At 38.3% G+C, this 26,576-nt stretch overlaps 1 protein-coding gene across 12 annotated transcripts in view; it reads left to right on the top strand.

The window, feature by feature from the left end:
- The window catches only part of PDE4D (phosphodiesterase 4D), a 1,455,129-nt gene that overhangs the window by 1,096,547 nt on the left and 332,006 nt on the right, over positions 1-26,576 (top strand). Inside the window, exon 1 of one of the 12 annotated variants that reach the window (XM_019834628.3) lies at positions 10,975-11,276. The exons of the other annotated variants lie outside the window; for them this stretch is intronic. Within the exon in view, the coding sequence (XP_019690187.1) occupies positions 11,188-11,276 (89 nt within the window). The 5' untranslated portion in view covers positions 10,975-11,187. Of the gene's footprint in view, positions 1-10,974; positions 11,277-26,576 lie in introns of those variants that run through there. 12 annotated transcript variants of the gene reach the window in all.

Here is a 26,576-nt window from a genome sequence, read left to right as displayed (position 1 = left end):
TTGACTTGTTCAGATTCCACATGTAAATGATATTATACAGTATTTGTCTTTCTCTGACTACTTCACGTAATAATCCACAAGGCCCAGCCATGTTGCTCCAAATGCTGGGATTTCCTTCTTTCCCGTGGCTGAATAACATCCCATTATACACGCATACTGCTTTCATACTGCACTCCTCAAGAAAGTATTAATACCAACATCTTGAAAAAGCCACTGCATACTTTTTATAGCTATATTTGCTATTCTCACTGAACTGCTGGAATGAGGTTGTATTAGAGTGGAAAATACACATCCTTAAATGTACCTGAGAAGTTGATTATCTGAATCTGAGATGCTCCACAGTCCTCGGAGCACGTGAACACCCTGACTCTGGACATGACTCTGCATCACTTGCTCTTTGACTGGATTCCTTTTCAAGTATCAACTCTAAACATGAGCCGAGAGTATTCAGTACTTATTTGTATTAAGTTCTTCAGTATCATGGAGACTAAAATTAGGTTTCCTCTGTCAGTCTTGTGGTGTTGTTTGACCTTGACCTGCATGTCAAATTGTTGAGAAGATAGCAAGCTGACTTTTCCGTAGGCACATCAGAAATAGTGGGTGAAAAACATATTAAGTGATGTTGGGATTTTCTATTTCATTTATTACTGTAATAGAGTCTCTTTCTTGTCAATAACAAGCTAGACTTAACATTTATATAAAATTCATTAAAAATATAACAAAAGGAAATAAAAAATTAAACCCATAGAAAAACTAGAAAATTTGCACTTATTGAAACACCAGATTTATAGATTTTATAGGATATTTTGTATAATATTGATAACTCTGGAATATTCCCAATCATCCCATTCCTAACCACCTGACTGAACTCATAATTTACTAAAAATTACCGTGTATAAAAAAATTCTGAAAGCATAGGGGCGCCTGGGTGGCGCAGTCGGTTAAGCGTCCGACTTCAGCCAGGTCACGATCTCGCGGTCCGTGAGTTCGAGCCCCGCGTCAGGCTCTGGGCTGATGGCTCAGAGCCTGGAGCCTGTTTCCGATTCTGTGTCTCCCTCTCTCTCTGCCCCTCCCCCGTTCATGCTCTGTCTCTCTCTGTCCCAAAAATAAATAAACGTTGAAAAAAAAATTAAAAAAAAAATCTGAAAGCATATTACCTAGAACTAAACTGGAAAAAAAAACCTCATGGTTAACCATTTTATCACTTAAAGGATATTGATTTGCATAATTCATAATCTTTCATTGTATCTTTAATGTTTACGTTTTACCATAACTTATTTTTGCTAATGAGATATAGGGATTCACGTTTACTATGTTCTTTATATGACATAGAAAAAAAAAAAAAGAAAGAAAGAAACAACCCACACTCTCTGCCTGTACAAAGTCCAGCCTTTAAAGCAGATTGGATGTTAAAGCATAGAGACTTGTATCTTAGGTATAACATAATTTACAATCTATAAATATTATTCAGATGAATAGTATTATAATAGAACAGTTCTCATTGTTCGAGTCCAGTGTGATAATCTCCTGTTAAGAAACAGTCTCTTAAATGTTACCAGCATAATCTAAGTGGTAGGTACCCTGGTATTCACTGTAAAATTCTTCGAACATTTATGTATTTTTGAGAATTTTCATATTACTCTTTTGGGAAAAAAAATCTCATTCTGATATGGCAAGAACCATAGTCTACATTTTTTTTTCTGAAACAAGTTTTATATGCCCAATCAAGTTTGTGTCTTAAACATCTGTAATTCAGCTCATTCTGGACTACTGCAAGGCTGATTGCCCTATTTATGGCATGCTTATTTTTCTCTTTGTAAAAGATGCCAGGGCACAGTTTGTCAGCTTTAAGGTTGTGAGCACTACTGATACAGTTTATTGAGAAAACATTAACCACCATAGGTTACAGAGATGACATTTTTATGAGGTGAGATTTTTCCCAGTTGCAAATCTCTCTCAAGAGGGACCAGGTCCCATTTTCTTTTCTATGCCCAACCACCTTGCACGGATTTAGACCCATGCTTGGCACTACTCATGAAACAAGAACTTCATTATAAATGTGTCTCTCCTGCAAGCCTCCCAGCTTCGTATAGTTCTATGAATTGACTGTTGGAGAAGTGTTTCCCCTGGGCCAGCTGCTGTGAAAAGTGTTTTACCTAAAATATCTCATTTGATGTGTTTTTAATGTTGATCATCTGAAAAATTACCATCTCTTTAGTTATACTCATTTTTTTTCATAAACAAGACCTCAAGCCATTTTCCAATTCTATAAATATTTTATATCCTTTCTCTTCCTACTTCCTTGATACTTGTAAAAAATGTCAACCCAGTCCAATTTCCCATCAGCCTGAAGTTTCGGTTTTAGTTCATTCAATTCTGAGGTCTGTTTGGGCATAATTATCTTCACCATTGATTGTTAGCATGTATATAGCATAGTGCTTGGCTCATAATAGATGCCAAATATGTATTTCTGAGTGGATGGGAGGAAAGAAGGGAAAAAGGAGGAAAGTTGGAAGAGAGGGAAGGAAGGAAGGAAGGGAGGGAGGGAGGGAGGAAGGGAGAGTTAGCTGTTGAACGAAATTTCATATGGAAACTAGTTTACTAGGCCACATCTTTTAGGACTTTGTGGTTTAGTGAAGGTCACTTAGAATATCAAGAAAAATACTTACTTCCCCAAACATTTCGTTATCTAATATTCAATACTGCTTAAAAACCCGCAGCTATGATTTTGTGTCTTTGACTGCAACTTATTTTATTGTCATAGGTAAATTCATTCCCTTAAGAGTTAGGTATAACCTATATATCAAACTATTATAGATACAATTTAAATCAAAATTTGAATCAGAATTTGCTATAAATAGATAACTTTAGTTGATATCACCTAACCAATGAAGCACAACTGTTCCTTCTCCACTTGACCTCTACATTTTAAAGGCAGTGAATTTAACAGAAGTCACTAATTTAGAAATGGCATGGGGCACCTGGGTGGCTCAGTCGGTTGAGTGGCTACTTTGGCTCAGGCCATGATTTCATGGTTGATGAATTCGAGTTCAAGACCTGCAGTGGGCTCTGGGCTGACAGCTCAAAGCTTGGAGCCTGCTTAGTATCCTGTGTCTCCCTGTCTCTCTGCCCCTCCCCCACATGCTCTCTGTTTCTCTCTCTCTCTCAAAATTATATATATATATATATATATAGAAATGGCTTGTTTTCCAAAATTTAGAGGTAAGCCAGAGTTTCACTCAAGGCTCATCATTTACCACTTACCAAACAGGAAAGTCATTAAACTCCACTGAACCAGTAGAACTAAAATTAATGATAACAGTGGAAACAAGGGCCAGGATGTGTCCTATTTTCTTATTAATGCCATAATTGTATAAATGTCTGTTATAAATTCCTTAGGTGGTTTTGAGGTATGGCTAGAAAATGGTACCTTAAGTTTTGTGCCTCCTGTTACAAAGTAAAAAACTAATAACATAAATACACATTGTTTCTTTCACTGTTACTGAAATACCCAGATTTCTGTTTTAGCTCCTTAGTGAATTGCAACCATTGGTTAGACAGACTGAAAAGTGTTTCTGTGTGAATCGATGTAAAATATGCAAAGGGAAAATGCAGCACGGAAGTGGTAAGTGGTGCATTCGAACCCTCTGACACTGTCACTTTTCCCCAAGTCTCGCCATCCTCTGGCAGGCCTCCTCTCTCTCGCTCCCTCTGTAACTCTCTGGCTATCACAGCTGAGCCCATGCAGCCCTGCCCTCAGCCTCAGTCTCCGGGCTCTGGAATTAGGGATCTAAAGAGCTTGGGGAAGCCAGCTACCATGGAGACAAGATTTGAGATAAGCAAAACTGACTCAGATGCATATCTCCTTAGTTAGTTTTCTGGTATCAGCTGAGCTACTTAACCTCTGTGAGCCTCAGGTTTCTTGTCTATAAGATGGCAACCATAATGTCTGCCTGAAAGTTGGTTAAGATGAATTAAGATTAGGGGCACTTGAGTGGCTCAGTCAGTTGAGCATCTGACTTTTGATTTCTGTTCAGGTCACGATCCCAGGGTAGTGGGATCGAGCCCTGCATCAGACCCGGTGCTGAGTGTTGAGCCTGCTTAAGATTCTCTCTCTCTCACTCTGCACCTCTCCAACACTTGCTCTCTCTCTCTCTTTCAAAAAAAAAAGTTAAAAAGAAAAAGATGAAATAAGATTATGTAACTATTGTGCATGTGCCTGTTCTTTCTATGAAAATCCCAAACTTCCTCCATGACTTACCTCTCCAAAGAAAGGGACCACCCCTCATTCCTTCATTCCTCAGTTATATTCTAGGTCTTTTTGGGTTAAAAGCATAGGTTTTATAATTGGGAAGACCCCGATTTTAATCTCAGATCTGCCTTTCCGTGACTGTATGATCATAGGGGCAGGTTACTTCAACCTTCTAAGCCTCCTTTTCTTCTGTCGTAAAACAGAATAAAAATACAACTAAACTCATAGATACAGTATTATGGGGATAATAAAAGGAATGCCAGGCCTTTATCATAGAATAGATACCAAATTAGTGGTTGATACCATCATAGTAGAATATGGAATTCTAAAAGTATACTCTGACCTTGTGGTAACCTTTGTTTCACAAACTCAGTCAACACATGAGGAGTGTCAGGATGAGGAAGGGAGTCTGGGGGTAACAAGGGCGACAGTAAGTACCCAGGAATGGGAATGTTTATGAATGTTGGCTCGGCTAAATGGATATCCAGATTTAGCGAGATATTGAACGCTGTCATGGAAAAAATGCACAGTGCCAAAGTTGAACACATGAGATTGTTGTTATTTAGAGATTCTTGGTATTTGGGGTCTTTTTCTTTCTCCCAAGGGAGGGATTTTGTTTCTCAGCCTGGTAATTCCATCACTGCTTTTACTTGTTTGTTAACATAGTTCTAAAAAGCTGAAAAGAGGCCATTTCTGTCCTTATTTGGTATGTGGTCAACAATGAGAACAGCATGGGTTGGAATCAGTGTTGCAAATGCTTTTTCAGTTAAACAACCTGTCTGCAGGATCCCCCAAGTTTTCAGAAAGTAAATGGGAATGTTCCTATATTTAGGGGAAGCCCAGGATTTTTGAACAATTGTGAAAAATTCCATGAGCTTGTTTAATAGAATTCCTTGCCCCTTACTTTTTCTTTACTTCTAGTCAGCAGAACCAATAGAAGGTTTTCATCCTGCAGGTAAGAGTTTAATATTCTGTTGAAGGATTAACTTGTAAAATATTCTATCCTTTTATACTTATCATAGGAAGATTTCAAATGGGAGAAAAAATTACTGATCAAAATTTAAGATTGATACCCCTTTTGCAACTGGTAAAATGGTATTCCTACTTGCCATGTTTATGAGGTGACCCATTTTACTGTAAAATTTTTAAAACTGGAAGTGTTTCTAACAGTATACCAATAATTTTTCTAGCAGACCAAAAGCTTAACATTGTGAGTAGTGGTGCTTAAAATCTAGTCTGGTTGTTTTCAAGAAGCTTTCACATAAATTACCCTACATTCCTCTCAAAACCTCTTCACAGTAGCTTTCCTTTGGATGAGACATGAAACGTAACAAGGTCAAGCAGCAATACTCAAGGTCACACGGCAAGCTGATGGCATGACTGTTCCTCTAATACCCTGTATCAGGACTGCCCTGCATATTTTCCCAATGATGCCTCATCAAAAACGAAGCCAAAAAAAGAAAAAAAAAACTAGTCTGAGGACAAACCTGTAATTCATTTGGTCATAACAGTGACAGTATGTTTTTTTTTCTGGTTTTATTATTTTATTTATTTATTTCTTGCTACAATTACGGCTTTGTCAGAGGGAACATGTAAGGAAAAAGAAAATAAATAACTCCTACCATAGCAAAATATTTCGCCCCTATTTGGGAACACACAAAAAATATAATACAGGTGATGCATCTTATTTTCAAGAAGCCCTGATGTTATTGGTTTGTTCATTCATTAAACAAACATTATTGGGACTCTTTTTCCCTGGTCATTTACTAGGCACAGGGCATTCAGTGGGAAAGCAGACATGGTCTCTGTCCTTACAATGGTTAGGTCTAGCAGGGAAGCTAGATGTTAAATAAATAGTAATTACAAATGTGCTGACAGTGATAAGAAGAAAGCGCAGAGTGCTATAGAGACTTGCCTTGGTCTGGGAAAGCAGGGAAGGCTTGTCAGAGGAAGTGGCTTTCAAAATGAAATTCCATAATCTGTCCTTTCTCTTACCAGTTAAGACCTCAGGAGAGAGGTTTTTTGTTTGTTTGTTTGTTTGTTTGTTATTATTTTTCTCAGTCTACACTCATGGATACAATATTGAAAAGAACAAAATTTTCTGACTTTTAAAAACTTTATGCACAGAAAATTGGACAATTATTAACCCAAGAATACTTTTTTACATATTAAAACATAGTGTTTAGTTTTTTATTTCAAATGATTAGCATATGTTAATTCCAAATTTTAAAATAATTTGACTCTCGGTATATTTCCTGTTGACTACTTAGAAAAGTCTCCTAGGACTCTATGGGTCATTTAGTAGATACTTAATAAACATAGAATGTATTTCCCTTCCCTCTCGTTTTTTTCTCCTTGATTTCTTTCCTTCAACCCCATTTGCTCAAGCACTTACAAGGACCTCAGTGCTTTTTTGATTAAAAGGGGCTTGATTTAATTATGTCTGAATTGCTAAAAAGAATTCTAAAATATTCTAATGTAGATGAGAACCTTAAGTATATAGTACAGTATTTGGATTCACAGTCCAGTTTTATTTATCTTTCATTCTGATTTTTATCATGCGTCTTGTCAGCTGTTTTATTCTATGTGTTAGTAATATTAGCTCTTTAATTACATTTTATTTCTGTTTGTTTACTGAGACATATATGAATAAAGTATGCATTGGTAGCAGCTTAAAACACAGAGAATGCTTTCCTAATGGTCTTAAGAGTACGGGTACTGTCAGTTCTGTTAGCATTCTGTTAGTGTTACAACTTCTGGAATAATTGTTCTCCATTTTAGAACAGGGAAGAATTGACCTCTGAATCAAGTAGACACATGTAAGGTTTAGAATGACTATTTGAAGGCGGATCAAAGCAAATGCTAGCATTATTTTGCAGCATTTCCATTTGGAATCATAATCGATAGTTGATTTTGATAATACATTAATGTAATAAAAACCACAGTTGCCGATACCGAATAAATACTAGTTTACAGAAATGCGCAAGTCCCCTTGTTAAATTTCCTTTTGGCACATTCTTTTGCAATGGATCACCCTGAAAATAGAATTCTTACAATGGACTTCTTTCAGAGGTAGCTGATAAATGAACCTGAAGTGAGGTTGCTTGCTCCCGAGTTCACTTGTGCTACCTTTAAGTCTGTGACCAGCTACCATTTCAAAATACGTTATCCTGGACCCTATCTCTGCCTGCTCTGGTTTCCTGAGGCAATGTATTTCAACACAATGCAACTCCACTAATGTAACTCTTTGTTTCTCTCAAGTTCAGCTCACCAACCCCCCACCTGTCAAATAGTGACTTATTGTAAGCAAATGCCTATGTGGGTTATGTTTAAATTTTTCCACTTTTAGATTTGGGAGTTTCAATTTGATTCATGGTTGCTATCTCCTATAAAGGAAATGCTGAGTTTCTGTGTCAGACAACAAACCCCAAATTTGCCACTTGTAACATCTGGAATCTTGGAACCAAAATCCCAGAAATACTCAGGAGGCAAGTAAGATGCCTTATTTAGACCTGCAGAGCATAACATCTACATTATTGGCAGGAGGTGGGCATGTTGTTCAGATTTGAGGGATGTTAGAAATTATTGGATCACAGTTTGATGGTGGCAAAGTTTAGATCTCAGAATCTGTTTTTCCCAGGGATATAAGTTTAGTTTCCAACTTGTGGAAGAAGGGTTTGTCCCGGGATGGAATTTCTCTGCCACTGAATAATCCGTTCCTGGTAATATTTTTATGGATAGATAAGTGTTTACCAATGACAAAATAATCAAAATATTACTTTATTTCCTTTCCTACCGTCTAGTACATGTGCAGTGAAAATTATAAACAACTGTTTCAAATATAAATGACAGCAAAGGTTCATCCTAGCAGACTTCTTATTATTTAATTTTTAATTTTAATTTTTTCCGGTTGTCTAAACTCTCATGTCTATAAAGACTAGCCAATCCTTCAAAAGGATATTGATATTTATAGTTGAAATCAAGTCTTAATTTTACTCATGATTAATATCAGAAATAAGTAGCTTATTTCTATGACCTTGCTGAGGCCTGGTAACCTAAGAGGGGATCATGTATAACTGTACAGAAGAAATGAAAAGGTGGTGGTAAGGAATTATTTAAGGAAAAAAATAACATTAACATTGGAAGATACTTCTTGCACCTGTATCCAATTTCACATTAGGAAAAAAGGATGAAATTATCCATTTCCCTGCTCGTAATTTTACATTTACATTTACATTGTTTTTATCCTGCTTAAGATTCTAATTGTCTGATCTCAAGAATCAGGGGGGGAAAGTAAGAAGGAATGCTTTGGCAGTAATGAAAAAGACAACTTTGCATCTCCTTTATTGTGTTGCTTTTAGAAAAAGTTGGACGTTCCACAGTATTTTCATTCTGCATTATTACTATGCCCTAATGTTTTATCAGTTAGATATCAATTAACAGAACATTCTTTTAAAAATGTAAATTGGAAGGATCGCTGGGTAGCTCAGTTGGTTAAGCGTCCGACCCTTGACCTCAGTGTTCATGAGTAAGCCCCACATGGGTTCAGTGCTGACAGCGCAGAACCTGCTTGGGATTCTGTTTCCCCTCTGTCTGCCCCATCCCAGACTCATGCCGTGTCTCTCTCTCTCTCTCTCTCTCGCTCTCTCGCTCTCTCGCTCTCTCGCTCTCGCTCTGTCTCTCTCTCAAATAAACTCAAAAGAAGGAAATATTAAAAATAAATAAATTAAAAAAATTTAATGTAAATTGAGATGGAAACAGAGACCTATGTTAGCCAAAATGCCTATGACTGGCTTTCGCCTCTCTGGGGAGACGGGGTCCGCCCTGGCATGATAAGTATAATTCGAGGTAGCAGTGAAGTCATGTTTTTTTCGCTTGCAAAGTTGTATGTGTGGACTGCAGCTTTTCTTCTCAGAAAACACTGAGGCTATTCCACCTCTAAAATGCCAGATGCCACCAGACAGAAGGAGAGTTTCGTGTTGGGTGCGAGGTAAAAGAGGCTCATCTTAGCCAGCGCTACCTACCCCTCCTGCTCACCAGCATGTGTGTGTTCCCCCTCCCCGCTCCAGCTGCTCTTGGGGACATCCTCCTAACTCCCAATTCTCCTACACTGCCTGACCTCAGTTGCTGATGAAGCCGCTCTACTAGAAACCAAGTTGTTCAGCAACTTGTTAACTCTGCCGGCAGTGCTTGAGTTTTCTAAGAGCTGCCCTGACCTGGAGACTAAATAGTACAGAAGAATGAAATAATGAGAGCTGGAATTTCATACCCCAAGAAGGGCAGACTCCTGTAGGTATAGGCACGTTCTCAGTCTTTCACAAAAATACCTGGGTGCTGGCCACCCATTTTGCTCTTGTGCAATGCAAATCCGTATACAAATGCAAAAAAGTGTCTGTCGTTCGTGAAGCGTTCAAATACTGTTGGCTGATTCAGAGAGAACGTGTTTATTTATGAACTCTTGGTTCCTCCAAGTTTGCTGCTGTTTGGTCAGCTCTCACTCACGCACTCTTGTGGCCCATCTGTCAGATAACAAAGAGGTGAAACCATAGAAATGTTTTCTATTACTCCTTCACAAAGCTGATATGGAACCTGTAGTGTTCTCAAGAACCCTTGATGTGCTGGATGCTGTTGTGAAAATAAGTGTCCTATTTGCTTACTTGAGCTTTTATAGAAATTCCATGAATGTTTTGGAGCCCCCTGGGTATGGAAGCGATAGATTGAGCTATCTGGGTCGCAAAATTTGGCAGATATGGCGATGATAACTAAGTTCAACTCTTGGCCAATTTTGTCCCGTTCAGAGCGGGTTAAATTTCACTCTTGGGCACTCCAAGCCTCTCTAATCTTATCCGGGAGAAGCAGAGTTCTGCCTTGGTTTACAGTTGAGGTCACCCGTGTGGCAGTGTTTGGACAGGGACTGATGGAATTATGTTGCATTGTTAACATGAAATACCACTCTGCGGTGAGGACTGATGATGGCATTGGGGTCCTTTGACTCCTTGCATACAGTATCTTGAGATACATGCCTCCCTGAGATGTGCGGGACTCATAAAACATGTGAAGGACTGTGTTTGGCTTTCATCATTTATTTAACGTGAACGAAAGTTGTTTCAAGGGATTTATCAGGGAGTTAAGAAATGTTTCTAGGGAATAGAAAATGAAAAAGAAAATTGATCTTTGTTGTCAAAGTCATGCGTTATAATTGACTCTCCAAGGTGACGCACCATCTCCTTGAGGGGAAAGCTGCCAACAGCTTTGAAAGTGATCTGCCTGTTTTCTTCTCACACTGACTTGCAGGGAGGTGCTGGTATTTCAAGACGATTAAATCCTTGTGGAAGGTTTGCAAATAATGATGTCCATCCCTGTTTGTAAGAGAAGTTGGAATAAGGAAAATTATATTAGGCAGCTAGTTGTGTGAAATGTAGTAATCTTTGTTGAATTTCCCCCTTGTAGATATGTAATCACTTCTTTTTTAACAAAGCCTCTCCATTTACATTTTCTTTAAACTTCACACTTGATACAAAGGTTCACTCACATTTAGTCATACTTTTCGTGTGTGTGTGTGTGTGTGTGTGTGTGTGTGTTGTGCTTTTCAGGAGTGCCATGTGACTCTGCTGTTTAATCAGGACTATATTTAAAAGCAAATTTGTGAGAGAGTGTTTCCCATGTTATTAATGAGATAAGGTCTGAGTGAAGCAAGCTCTGTCGCAAAGGGCAAGTGTCACGCAGCAGGAAGTCCTGGCCATCCCTTCCACCCCTGCCTCAGCCAGGCTGCCACCTCCCTGTCAGTGCATACCACCACACAGAGGAAATGCCCTCACTCAGCCACCGGTGCCTCCCGTGCCTCCTGCTCCGCGCGGCAGGGCCCTCTGGCCCCCGGGCCCTGTACCAACTCTGACTTTCTGCAGTTTCCAGCGATCCTGGCACTTTGCTTACAAATGGCTTTTCTTTGGGATCTTCAGGGAGTCACAGTGCCAGGACAACCTCCCAGAGCCAAAACAAGATTGCGTTTCTCAAAGTCCTACAGGTATCACTCTTTGCTTTTTGTAGCGGGGAAGAATTTTTTAATCAGTCTCTATGGCTTTAGCCCCCTCCCCCTGCAAATATTCTTTTTCCCTGTGTCGATCTATGTAACTTGTAACATGCTTTAGTTTGGCAGTATGCAAAATATGAGCGACAAAGAAATGAACCTTAAAATAGTTGGGGTGTGTGGGAACCTGAGAAATAGCAGGAAGTTGACTAACTCTAAAAGCTGATTTTGAGAGTCAAATGGTGAACTTAAAAAAACCCCAAAAACCAAATAACAACATTCCTATTACTCACATCTGGAAAACAAGGGTCTTAACATACCTCATGGAGTTAATATAGCCTTACACTGGTCATACTAACTTTCAGTGAATCCTTCAAATGTCAGGAAAGGGGTCTTGTTTGATTAAACAGGCAATCAAGCAAAGGAAGGAAATGCTACTCTCATGCTCTAAGGGTTTCTGGGCAAATTCACGTGGAAAAGTGGAAACCATCTCTGCGACCTAGATGATAATTATCTTGTCCAGGAGAATTAGACCCTATAAAATCAAAGTCAAAGTTTTGTTAATCTTTTATTTCTAAGGATTTCTGCAGAAATCACATGAAGAATCTTCACTTCACCACCTCAATAATTTGTCAATGACAACTTTGTTTTACATCCAAGTTAGCTTATTTTAACCAAACAACTAGAAAAAAGAAGACAGAAAAATCTTTGATTTCCTTCTTTGCTTGAGTATGCTAGCTATTTACAAGGAAAAGATTGATTCTTCACACTTTTTTTGTTTGTTTCTGATTGGTTAGTCTGTAGCAGTAAAAGCTGTTTCAGGAAGAGCAAATACAGTTGAAACTGTTTTGCAAAATCTTGAGAATGTCTTTCTTATTTAGACCAAATGTAACATCTAGAAATTTCTAGGCCTATATAGAAGTATGCATTAAAGTTGGATTAAAATACTTTCTGACTTACTTGCATAAAAAATTCAAATTTTGGTTTAAAATAATTCAAGGAAATTATTTGTTTTAGGCAGTATGGAAGATAGTGCCCTTGGAATTTATTAGGGAACTGTAAAATCAGAGAAATCAAATTATGAACTTCACCTATAGTAACAATGCATAAGCAAAATTTGACAAGGGATAAGTAAAAGTTGACAGCTAAAAATGTAAGTAGGACTTTCATTTATTTCTATTTCAAAACAAAATAAATACAATGTATTTTTATTATTTATGTTACTTTATCAGTTACGTATACGGTTCAACATTAGAAATTATATGCCCTACTATATATTTTACATTCTAATCAATCCACATCTCATGCTTATTATTTGGATCTCATGCTTCTTATGTGCATGTTCATAATTGTTGTAAGCTCATCAAGGATATGTAACATTACAGTGCATGTTTCCAGTAGATGGTGGCTTCTAGACTCCCCTCATCATCGAGATCTGATAATAATTCCCAGGCTGTCATACATGCCTAACTACTGGGTAGTGTGAAAGGAATAGCATGTTGGACTAGTGTTTCAGAAATCTCAAAAAATGCAGTGTAAGCTCTACTGCATGATTTGCAGATATATTATGCAACTTGCCTTAGTCTGGCAAAGTTATCTTCATTGTCTGTTGGTCAAGTTCTGACCCTTTCCAAAATACAGCCCAGTTTCTTAGTTCTAACAAGCCTCTTTCATAACAAGAGGTAAGAGTGACATCCCAAATCACCATCATGGACCAATCCACTTTGGCACCTGAGAGACTTTGTCCCTCATTGATAGGCTTTTAATGTGAATGCGAATTGCCCATGTAATAATTAAATTATTTGCATGAACTGTCTTCACTATTCTTTGGGTCCTGTTTTGTCTCTCTATTTGGACTGTTAATTCTTTGAGGCCAGGGGCTCCCTTACGTGTGACAGGAGTGCTATTAATTCATATTTGATGAAGCATTTTGCTATACTATCTTAGTTGGCATCACTGCTTTATTTGCAAAGTCAAGTTGTTGAAATAATCAGGGCCTATCAGAGGCCAGGGGTTCAGGCAATAGTTAGGGAAGTTGGAGGCCAGTTGACCACTCTGGTCTCACATTTTCAGAGGTCTGTCATTGCTCAAAAAGATTATGCATTCAGCTACAGCAGTGTACTGACAATAATGAAAAAAGATATTTCTCATCTAACTGTAAACTTTAACAGGCCACACCACCTCAAATGCACTGTGAATCAATATAGGTATGTATGTGTACACACACACACACACACACACACACACACACACACACACACTTAAATTCTACAGTTATCTTCTGAATGGCACATTTTTATTGCCTAGCATTCCTGGGGTTAAAGGTGTTAAACTAATATAAATGTTTAAATTATCCCACAATTTTGCAACCTTGTTTCTGAAATTTTTTTAATTGATTTTTTAACATATGTGATCCTTAAAAAACGGAAGTAGCTTAAGCTTATCTTGACCCTTGAGAGGGTTTGGATATGATTTTACTATTAAAGCGACTGAAATAACTGGACATCAGCTAATTTTTCTTCATTGAATTTCCCCTTTACAAGACTATTGGCTTGAGAAAAATATTTCATATTCTGTAAAATCCTGAAATGTGTCTAGTATAATATAATTTTTTTTCTTTGAAGATGGAATGGACATGAATGCATGATACTGATGGTACACTTACCTTTAATCTGGAATAGTTTTCTTTGGCATTGTTTTCACTTTCTTGTAGCATTCAGGGTAAAGGAAAGCCAAGCCTAGAATCTGTGAAATTCAGTTAGAGTCTGATTTGTTAAAGTGAGAGCAAATCATATACATTGGATGACTCTTCATCTCTGAGAAGTACAATGTTAGACAGTTAAACAATGCTTAAAATAGATTTGAAAGTAGTTTTTCAGCAGTGACAAAATTTTTGTCTTCTGTGGGCAAAATACATTTTTATAAAAAGCCAAATATGATTAATATATAGTGTATGAAGCCACATTTTATTTGATAGAAAGAGAGGATTGCACACTAAGGAGACTAATTTTCCTCTCTGGATATGGAATGAGTGCCAATTATTACTTAGAGCCACATCTTTCATATATGTTTTTGAGGAGAGTGAAAAGGGAATGATGTGTTCCTCACATTAGGTTTGAAGAAATAACGTGTGAATTTATGTTGGAGTTTTAAATATAGTACCTAAAAGTTTGGACAGAAAATGATCTGAGAAGGAAAGAAAGAATGAGGAGCTAAGAATTAGCAGGTTGATGGACTCGGCCAGCTCACCAAGGGAACAACACTAGGACATTTTGTTCGTCTAATTGCTATTGTTTGAAAGTATTGTAATGTTCAAGGAAACTTTAAATAGAAAGTTACCCTTCAAGAAATGGTCTTGTCTTCCAACCAGAACAATTCACAAAACTTTTTGCTTTCCGTCTTCTCAGAAAGGGATGCTAAAAGAAAAAGAAGAAAAAAAACACACAAACATTTTATGTGGTGATTCTGGGGTGGTTGTATGCAAATAGAAAAGAAAGCCCTCCAAGGTACATTTAGGACAGACATGATTCGCCTAGCATCCCACAAGCCAGAAGCAGAAAGCAGTTCTAGTTTTCTTGTCTCTTATACTAACAGGGGTCATGGAATACTCTAAATAATTGAGATTCTCAGAAAATCTCCAAATCTCTATTTGCCGGTAGTTTCAACATCGACGTCAACATCGCTCTCCCAGCGGTTTAACAGAGCTGCTAAATAGGTGATTCATTAAATTTATTTGCACATACCTGTACCTCTTGTAGAAGGGCTAAGAAGTAAATATTTTTAACGTGAAATAGACTGATCAGTGGAAAGGAGAATTAACAATCAGATGAAGAAACAAAAGCACAAGTGATATTAGAGTCATGAAAAGCCACATGTACTAGAACAAAAAACCATCAATGACCTTAAGTCATCCCCTGTGCTCTTACAAATCTATGTTTAGATCTGCAGCTTGGATCTGGACATCTGATAGAGGCAGCCATGAGCAGGGACAAGAGGAGAGTGCGGTCTCAGCTGCTGTGTTACGACTAAAACCTGAGCCTTAGCACCTCAGTCGTTGTCAAAGTAAGCCTAGCAATACCCACTAGAAAAGCAGGCTGGAGCCCAGGCCTTAGGAAGGGAAATGAGTGCCACCAACAAGTCAATACACTGGGATATAACTTTCTAAGAACCACATTCATGCCTCCTATTGCACAGCATTTGTGTAAAGCTTTTCAGATGTAAGAGATGTGATAACTATTGTTTTTACTGTCCCACAGCTCATCTCCATTAATTCTATAGGGTAAGTGAGGAGAAATACCACCAAATAAGGGAGAAAGAATTGAAGGTTCAGGGATTAGAGGCCACACACACACACAGGCGCGTGGGCGCACACACACACACATACACACACACACACACACACACACACACACACACACACACACACACACACACCGGAGACTGAAGTGTGGAGTAATATAATTAACAAGTGAGTAATTGATAAGAGCTAATTTCTCTTAGGCACTTACATGTGCCCTGTTGTATTCCCAGTAAGGTACATGTGTTGTCTCACTTCATTCCACAAAACAACTCCATGAGGTAGATCAACTGTTTTCTTTCTTTTACAGCCAAGCACACTAGGCGAAGTTTGAGAAACTTGCCCAAATTTGGACCCTGGCAGTCTGTCCCAGAGCCTAGACTTCTAAATAGTCACTCTGCTACCTCTAGTTTCCTGAGCAAATCCTCTCATGGCCACACAGGGAGGAGTGTGCCCTAATGAGGGGTGCAATTCTAAAATTTTTTGGATGTTTATTTATTTTTGAGAGAGAGAGAGACAGAGTGCGAGTGGGGGAGGTGCAGAGAGAGAGAGAGAGAGAGACAGACAGACAGACACACACACACACACACACACACACACACACACACACACAGAATCTGAAGCAGTCTCTAGATTCTGAGCCATCAGCACAGAGCCCGCCGCGGGGCTCGAACTCACAGACTGCGAGATCATGACCTGAGCTGAAGTCGGATGCTTAACCAACTGAGCCAACAAGGTGCCCCAAGAAGTGCAATTCAGTAGATTTACTGTCCTGCTGGGCTCAACTCCGAATCTTTCCCTGAAAAGAGATCACTTTGTAATTTGATGTAGAACATGGTTTGGTGGTCAATGGAAATAGAAACTTACTAAATAATACCTAAACTGTCATCTAAACTAATTGATATTGGTTTAGAGCAGTATTGAGCAAGAATGCCCAATTGTAAGTATTTCTTATGTTAAGAAACAATGAAACAAACAATCCCTAATCGGTGAGTTAAGTGGCCCGGCTCTATCCTCTCACTGGGTTTTGTTTGTGGGATTCCATCTGGCTCATATCATCTGGCCAAATACATTGGTCATGTGGTTTTATTTTACTGCCAAAATGTTGCTTCTTGGCCAGCTGTTCAGTGGAGCCTGAAGATTGTCTGAGCTTAAAGAGGTCAACTTCATCCTGTTCCGTGCTTATTTATTCCACTGGCATTGTTGCGAATATTAAACTGGCCTTCGTACCCATATTCCAAATGGAGAGTAATAGCATTATTGAAAATGGGAAGAAATAGTTACCTTATAGGCCACATAACAGTCATTATAGGAATAGCAGAGAGGTTGACAATCACTGCACATGTGGGCAGAGGTAGCATAGTAGAGGGGGAAAGACTGTGGCTTTAGAGCTGAACAGATGAAGTTTGAATGCCAACTCTGCTGCTTTCTTGACTGAGTGGTTTCCCTAACTGCCATCAGTAGATTCCATGTCTATAAATGGAAAATATAAATGCCTACTTCACAAAGCCATTTGTGCCTTTCAGCGAAAATATGTATTTAACAATCAGCTGCTTACCCCCTCTTTCTTTTATAGCATTTCCCACAGTTCTCTTACCATTTCACCAATTTTGTGATGCTTCTTAGATAGGTTTATAGGTTACCCATCATCATTGGGGCTGCATTTGGTTACAGATTAGAGCAATACAGCTGGCGGCTTGCAGGTCAAACATCTGTATCATTGGAAGGTGGTGTGGAGTGATGGTTGGGAGCTGGCTGGCTCTAGACCCATACAGCTGAGGTTCAAATTTCCATACTTTCATTCACAGCAATGAGACATTGAAAAGTTATTTAACTTTATTGCCTCAGTTTCCTTATCTGTAAAATGAGATGTTGTGAGGAGTAAGTGTGTTAATCATATGTAATTCCTGACACGTGAAAGCACTAAAATAAATGTTAGTTATTATTAATACTAGAATGTAAGTTCCATGTGACAGCGATTTTTGCCTTCTTTTTTCCACCTCTTTAACGCCTGTGAGGGTGTGTGACGTAGTGTAGGTGGTTGATGTATACACATTGAATGAATGAAACTATCAGCAAATATTTCTAGACCACTGACAAGAATGGGGACACTCTGCTTCCTTTTCCAAAATTCATGGAAGAGAGAGTTAAAGTTGGAGAGACCTAAGAGTTCATCTGCTCAAACCCATCATCTTACATTGAAAAACCTAAAGATCTAGAGAGACCCAGGTTATGAAATTTGATGGTGTCACAGCCAGACCTGTACAAACCATGGTTCTGTGTGCTTCTGCACGAATTTTTTTCTCCAATGTCCCACCCCCTCACCTCAGTGTAGATCCCACTTAAATCAATGTCTTTGGTAAGGCGGCAAACAGAATGATTTGGTGCCCACTTTCTACAACTAGGGAGGAGTGCGAGAGTCAAAACTGGGTAGCCACCACAAAAAGATGGGCTTCTAAATACTAGAAAGAGTCCTCTAAGGAAGACTACACTCAGACACTTTACCTACAAATCTAAAAATCCCATCCTACAACAGCTGCAATAGGGATTTGGAAGAGCCTTTTTGTAACTAGGGTTTTTGCAGAGGGCATTAGCTAAGATTTTCTAAATTGAAAGAAACATATCTCATACGTCCAAAGGAATCTGTGCAATTAGCAATGCTGACCAGACACAGAGTTGAAGAGGGGAAATAGGGCTTGTGAGTTCTCTGTACTATCAAGACAGCGCATGGAGCAAGCACAGACAGAAAGATATAAAATTGTGTACTTATTATAAAAGTACAGATGCTATTAGGTGGCTGGGAGCTACACAGCATCCTGGAGCACGGTCAGATGTGGACTGGCAGGACATGCAGAAATCAAGGTAGCGGAAGAAGGAGAGATACCTTCCACTGCTGAGAGTTTGTAATCATGCTTGTGAGTATTTCTGATGGTCAACATGAGAGCCATACTACGCTTAAAACTAGAAGTGTAATGGATGTGAGTATTCGTGGTGAATAAAATGTATAATATTGTCATTATGTTGATTCTAGATTTTTAGCTAGTAGAATTTGGGCTATAAGTCATTAAACTGAGGAAATCCCAGCACACAGTTTTAAGGGCTAGTACCTTAATTGAGTGGGCCAGAGAAGACTTGTTCAGACTGAGCATAGCAAATAATGAACACTTTCCTAGAGGGGGAACATCTGCTTCTGTACCCCTTCATTTGCTTCTTCTCGCTGTGGAGGCTCCCGCCCCTGTGTGCTTTGCCACCGCCGAATACCCACCTCCTGCCTTGCCGGTGTCCCCTCCTAACCTCCATTATGTTTTTCACATTTGAACCGTAATTGAAGGGCTTCTCTAATTTTCTTAACAAGGGGCTGAAGAAAGCCTCTTAATTTCTGTAAGGCTGAGTTAGATAAGTGCCCAGAGTGACTGTGAATCAGAGCAAAAGAAAATCTCATTGGTCATCTCATTGCCAATCTCATTGGCAAGGGAGTTTCATTATTATGAAACTAATAAACTTGTCTAATTGTACAGTTTGACACCTAATGATAATGTAAATTTGGAAGGGGAACAACTAAAATATTGCAGAGAAAAGATGGATCTGTGGACAGAGTCAATACATAGTACTTTGATTATGGGAAGTCAATCAAATGTGAAAGGCAGATGTTTCAAGAGCAAGAAGTATGTAAGCCCCATTGTGAAAAGAAAACTTGAGAGTGAAAAAGATGAACGTTGTGGTGGGCTAAAGGAATAAGTTAAAAACTAATGTTACCATGAACAAACACTCAAATGTAATCAGAACTCACATAAAAGATGAATGCATTCATTCACAAACTATTTTTGAATGCCTATGATAAGCCTGTTCAGTAGTGGGCTGGTAAATGTTAACAGCCAGCTTTCTGTGAAGACACCAAAAGGAAAAAAAAGGCTGTTTGTAATATTTGCTGATTTCAAAACTCCTCAAATCCTCCCAGTGGCCCATTTCAAGTTGTAGAGGTCACTTGATGGAGAGTTGGCAAGAGGTGCGTTGTAGTGCAGGCAGATATGTTGATGTAAATGAACTTAAGACTGTACATAATGTAACAATGTAGTCAAAGTGCTAGGAACTAAAGAGTTTTGGATGTTTATTACTAGTGTTTTTAACATCATTTATTTAATAAGTTTATATCATTTAACTTTTTTAACGTTTATGTTTTTATTATTTTTAATATGAAATTTATTGTCAAATTGGTTTCCATACAACACCCAGTCTCATCCCAACAGGTGCCCTCCTCAATACCCATCACCCACCCCCCATCAACCCTCAGTTTGTTCTCAGTTTTTAAGAGTCTCTTATGTTTTGGCTCCCTCCCTCTCTAACTTTTTTTTTTTTTTAAATGAGACAGAGAGCATGAGCCGGGGAGGAGCAGAGAGAGAGGGAGACACAGAATCTGAAGCAGGCTCCAGGCTCTGAGCTGTCAGCACAGAGACTGATGTGGGGCTCGAACCCACGAGCTGTGAGATCATGACCTGAACTGAAGTCGGATGCTTAACCGACTGAGCCACCCAGGTACCCCATATCATTTAACTTTTTACAGTTGTAGGTATAATGACCAATTTAGAAATACTCCTGAACATGGAAGAGTCTGCTTTTTCAGCTGGTGTGGACAGCTCTAGCACACCCCTTTGTCTGGTGTTTTACTAGCCACCTGACAGTATTAACCTTATATTAGGAATATAATGATAAGGAAAATGGATGAGATCTTTGCTCTCACACAGCTTACCTCTTAGTGGAAGAAAGCATAAACAAGTTAACAACTACATAAAACATCGTAGGTACTGAGACAGGAGATTCTGCCTGAAGAAATCAAGGAAGCCTTCATAAAGAAAAGAGCTATTTAGTTACATATAATTGAAGTGTGTCCATTCCATATATCCGTGAGTACATTTGCAGTCCTAGGCAGGCAAGACATAACTAAGAATTGCACCCAGTTGATGGAACCACATGGATATTCACCTCATTATTGACTGTGTTCTTGGTCATATCAGACTCCAGTCTCCTCAGTGAATTTGTCTTTGCTTCTCCTTAAGTGTAAACATGCAAAGAGGAGAAGGAAAGGGGGGTGGATATCATACTTTCTTTTACATTGTTTTGTGTAATCCTCAAAAAGTTCCATGATATCAAATATTAAAGTTAAAAAATGAAATTTAAAAATCAATAGCAGTAGTATATCCTACAGTAGTACCTTTTTTTGGCTTGGTTTATCTGTCCATGTCAGCCCTAAAAATAGAGATGTCATAAGCTGGGAGAAATAATGTGATGCATTTTTTTTTTATTTTCAAAAGTTATCATACACATTTAAATTGTTGGATTACAGGGAGAGCTAGTCAGCCCAACTTTTCTCTAACACATAGATTTTAAGATGGTGCCTGTAAATATTATGCTTCTAATGCTTGTTGCTTGATCCCTTTTGGCAATTAACTTGTCTTTAATTGATTTGTGGATTATCCACTTGAAGTTGCTATGGATAAAGGAATGCAATGGCAGAATTTGTTTATATAGGATAGTAAAATGGATTGGCTAGGAAGAGAGGTCTAACTTTGTAAAGTATCCTTGGTTTCCAGAGGTTTTTCTTTTCACATAACTGCAGTGTTTAGATGGATGGAGAGTGAAAAACTAGCTGAATCTGATTAGTGTTCTCATCTAAAGGGAAGATTTATGTCCTGTTTAGGCATCACATTAATTTGATGATGTAAGTGCATTCTCTAGTGAAAGAGTGGTCACCATACGAGAGAGAAAACCATAACAGAAAAATCCTTTTGCCATTTTTGGGTTGTACTTGATAATAAGTTCTCATCCGTGAGTTCCACAAAGCGTCACTGTCTCGATCTCAGATGAACTGAAAGACAAAAACATTTTACTGCTCCTATAATTGTTTTACGTATGTATATACTTACCATTTCCTAGAAAATGACTGGATATTTTCCCACCATAACCTTCTGTAGCCATTTGTTATGAAGTTCAAAATGTGTTAAGCAAAGCCAGTTGCCAGCTGCCAGTGGTGCTGCTGCTGGTGGTGGGCACGTTTTTGTTCTGTGTCCCCTTGTTGAGGAAGAGGATACTCTACAACTTCTCTTGTGTGAGCTGCTCCCCTAACCCTTGGCTGAGATACTCAGGGACAACCACCGTCAGGTGCCTCTTCCTTTTTTCTTTTTTTTCCTTTTTTTAAAATATGAAATTTATCATCAAAATGGTTTCCATACAACACCCAGGGCTCATCCAAACAGGTGCCCTCCCCTCCCTCCCACCCCCCATCAGCCCTCAGATTGTTCTCAGTTTTTAAGAGTCTCTTATGGTTTGGCTCTCTCCCTCTATAACTTTTTTTTTCCTTCCCCTCCCCGATGGTCTTCTGTTAAGTTTCTCAGGATCCACATAAGAGTGAAACCATATGGTATCTGTCTTTCTCTGTATGACTTATTTCACTTAGCATAACAATCTCCAGTTCCATCCACATTGCTACAAAAGGCCATATTTCCTTCTTTCTCATTGCCAAATAGTATTCCATTGTGTATATAAACCACAATTTCTTTATCCATTCATCAGTGGATGGACATTTAGGCCCTTTCCATAATTTGGCTATTGTTGAGAGTGCTGCTATAAACATTGGGATACAAGTGCCCCTATGCATCAGCACTCCTGTGTCCCTTGGGTAAATTCCTAGCAGTGCTATTGCTGGGTCATAGGGTAGATCTGTTTTTAATTTTTTGAGGAACCTACACACTGTTTTCCTCTTCCTAAAGAAAATCCATTTGGACTGAGACAACAGATATGTCAGAGAGATCTCACTTGCAGAAATGCCAAGAAAGGTAAAGAAGAAATTATTGGCAGGGGAGACAATTGTCTTCTGTTTTGAAATGAACTTGAAAGGCTTAATGTTTCTGTTAGCTCTAGATGACTTAAAAATAACTATGTTGCCCACCCAGTATTGGTAAAAAGGAAAGGGACTCTCTTTTCTTATATATAGCCCTTAGTGCTCCATGAGAATCTATCGGTTCAAGATGATGGGTGTGAATATGCAACTAGCTCAGGAAAAAAAATGCTTAGCCTTAGCCATATTCATATAACCAGCCCTCGGATCCAGAAATAAAACATGACCAAGGATACCCTTTCGTGCTCTCTGCAGTCACAGTGCTTCCAAAGATAACAACTATCCAGAATTCTAAGAGCACAGAAGGTTTTTTTTTTTGCCTGTTTCTGAACTTTTTTTATGAATGAAATTATATAATATAAACTCTTCTGTTTTGGCCTCTTCCCATCAACATTGCAATAGTAACATTCATCTATATTGTTTTTTGTGGTTGTAGATTGTTCATTCTCATGATAATATATCATGAGTGAATATACTGTCAATTACTCATTAATGTTATTGTTGACATATAGTTGGGTATTTCAGTTTGAGGCTATTATGAATAGAGATGCTATGAACATTCTAGTATATGTCACCTGATAAACAAATGACTATGGTCTATGTGTAAGTGTGAGTGCATATACATATGCTGGATGTATCCCAAAGAGTAGAATTTCTGGACTGCAGTTTATGCATGTTTTTAGATATCACCAAATAAGTTGCCAAAGTGATTGTACCATTTATATAATTTCTGAGACAGTGTTCCAGTTTTCCTCATCCTCGCCAAAGGGCAGGCCATCTAGGTATTCCATTTTCAATGACAGCATCTTAATAAATGATTGCCTAGGAGATGGATATTCTGATTCATAAAACCTGATTTTCCAGGAATAGTATGGCATTCACATTGTTTCTCCTCGTGGTGAATAGAACACACCTATGGAATGAAGGCCTAGTAGAAAACATGGCACATTGTGCAGAAACAGAATTGACCCCATCTTTGACATGTATTCAGTTTAAATCTATAATCGTATTCTTACATTTTATCCAGATTGATTTGTCAACCCAGCAATAACCATTGTGAGCCAAAACAATTAATAATATTTTATTCTGTTTTAAAATGTCCATCTCCTACTTTTGGTTCTAGCTATATATCCTATGCTCACTTTAAATGAGGTTTTCCCTCCCATAAATTATTTCTTAGAAAAGTTGTTTCGGACTTTTCCTAAGCCAACCTAACCTGTTTAAACACATTAGCAAATACATAGGCAATGTAAGTTATTATACAGTACATTTCCTTTATTCTCTTTCCTCTTTCTTTCTCATTGTGTCTTTATTTATTTATTTTTTTAATGTCAAGATCCTGGTGACATATAATCCCCTTTTGTATGTCATTCTCTCTAAAGCTCATCATAAACTGATTTATGATACCAGTCTGGTTTCTGGTACATCAAGTAAGTAAGCTGACCCTGGTTCAGTTTGTACCATCTCAAAGTGTGATCATTAATTTTAGACAATGACTGAAGACATTTAGCATGTGTAATAACTGTGGTTCCTATTTCTTGAGGCTTTCAAAATCCAATCCTATGTCTCTCTAATTGGCGGCATATCCAGCAGAACACAAAGGAAAGTTAAGGCAGTAGAAATGTATTCTTGGGGTTTCATGACATGAAACAAACTTTATTACTGGACAGATTTTTTTTTTTTATTTAGTTAATGTTTACTTTTGAGAGTGAGAGAGAGAGAGAGAGAGAGAGAGAGAGACAGAGCATGAGTGGGGGAAGAGCAGAGAGAGAGGGAGACACAGAATCAGAAGAGGCTCCAGGCTCCAAGCTGTCAGCTCAGAGCCTGACGCAGGGCTCAAACTCACAAGCCATGAGATCGTGACCTGAGCTGAAGTCGGACACTTAACTGACTGAGCCACCAGGTGCCCCTCTGGACAGACATTTTAAATCATGAACTTTGAAAATAAGAGTTTCTATATAATGTCACCTGACTTGAAAATTAGGAAAGGAGTTAAGGATTTATAATGTTCTCTTTTAACTTTTAATCTCTACCTTAGTGGGCTCTTGAAGTTGTTATATTTGAGCTTCACTTTTAAATTCCTCAGAAATGAGGTTTTACTAAAAATATAATCCTCAGGACCAACATTTGGTGCCCGAAACTCCTTGGATCCCACTGGAACTTGTATTAATTCTTCCAGGTCCCGAAAATGTTCTTCCCAATACATACCAAATTGCAGCCTAGGATAGCTAATCATTTTGTCAATGGTAAATTAAAATTTATCACTGAGCTATGGTAAATTAAAGTCTACAGAATTCACTTTAACCAGTGTTTCAGACTATCAAATCTTTTAGCAAAACTGCTAAAGAAGACCAGAATGGCTTATCTTTGTTTTCATTCCCTGTTGTCCTGCCTGCTGGACAGGGCAGATATGAAATATTCAAATTCATACAGAAAGGGGAGTGCTAGGGATGAGGATCATCCTTTAAGTAGATAATCAGCCTATAGTCATCGAATGCAGATGGGTCCACCAGGCATGATCACAGTCGACCTCCATTTGGGAACTTATTCTGAGACAGTGGTTTGTAAAAGAATCTGACAGCAAAATAAAACTTTGGAAAATAAAATAAAGGGCATGATTTTTTCAGGCTTTATTTTTACCTTAGAAAGCTTTTTTTTTCCTTTTCTTCTTTGTTTTCAATCATTTTATTATATTTAAATAAATAGCTTATGCTTGGTACTAGAAACTGAAGAGAAACTGACACTTTTGCTGAAAGGAACAAGACATTTTGTAATTAAATACTAAGTTCTATGCCTTAGGCCAGTGCCTCTAAAAACCGGATGTACACCCATCTCCTGACGATCTTGTTACAATGCAAATTCTGAATGAGTAGGTCAAGAATAAGGCCTGAGATTCTGCATCCCTAGCAACCTCCAAGATGGTGCTAATGATCCTGGTCCTTGGACCCTGAGATGAGTAGAAAGGGTTTAGGAGATTGGAAGTGCAAAGGAGAAATTCATACTAAGAGGTCACCAGTCCTTCCGCAGGGTTAGTACTGTCACCATCTTTGTGGAAAACAAGAAAACTTAGCTGGTAGTGATGGCACATGATATGGATCCTATAGAGCTGGTAGTCTCCCTGCCTGCCTTGTATCATCAGATGAGGATCCCTCTGCATTATCAAGAGGAAGACTAGGCTGGAGCATCTGGTCCACGGGAAGATCTGCACCATGATCCCCTTCACACAGGTGAACTCAGGAGACAAAGGAGCTCTGGCTAAGCTGGTAGAAGCTATCAGGACCAATTATAATGACAGATATGATGAGATCTGCCATCACTTGGGAAGGAACATCCTGTGTCCAAAATCTGTGGCTCACAGTTCCAGACTAGAAGAGGCAAAGGCTGAGGAAGTAGCCTCAAAACTGGGCCAGGTGTATGCTGTTGAGTTTTCTGTGTGTAGAAGCAATGGTCTCCTTCAAAAAAAAGAAAAAAAAGAAAAAAAATTTAAAAAGAATAAATTTTTCAGAGAGAGTAAATTTTGCAAATAAAATACAAATTTCTACCTCCATGTGAAATCAGTCAAAATTCACTTGTGGTCCCCCTAGTAGGATCCAAAACTAATCCTAATTATTGTTAGTATAGTAGAAACTTCATAACATAATACACTGATACACTGACAAAATGTGTAGACCCTGAAAATGAATCATGGGGGTTCTTGTAAATGCTTAAAATAAATACATATCTGTAGCTTTTAATGGTCTACTCTTGGTTCCATTGATAGAAACAGTGTTGAGATAAACACCAATGACAGGGAAGATGAGAACTAAAGACAGAGAATATAAGCTTTTTTTTTTTTGAGATGTTGAGAATGAGGTTGCCAGAACATTTGCTTTTCCATGAATTATTTAAACCACTGAACAAGAGCCCTAAGACATATCTAAAGTAAGAATTTAAGAGACTGAGTCTGAAACCTGGCCTCATCCTCCAATATTGTTTCCATCCTCAGAGAAAAATTTATAATGTTTCTGAGAAAACTGACCAGTATCCTATATCACTGAAAATATCAGGAAGTTTGTGTGAAAAGTTCAGTGATCATTGGCCATATTTCAAGCATTTTTACTCATCTTTT

This window comes from Felis catus, chromosome A1, assembly GCF_018350175.1.
Source record: "Felis catus isolate Fca126 chromosome A1, F.catus_Fca126_mat1.0, whole genome shotgun sequence".
Classification (NCBI taxonomy): Eukaryota; Metazoa; Chordata; class Mammalia; order Carnivora; family Felidae; genus Felis; species Felis catus.
Note: the sequence above shows the minus strand (reverse complement) of the source record. Positions and strands in the feature narration are given on the sequence as shown.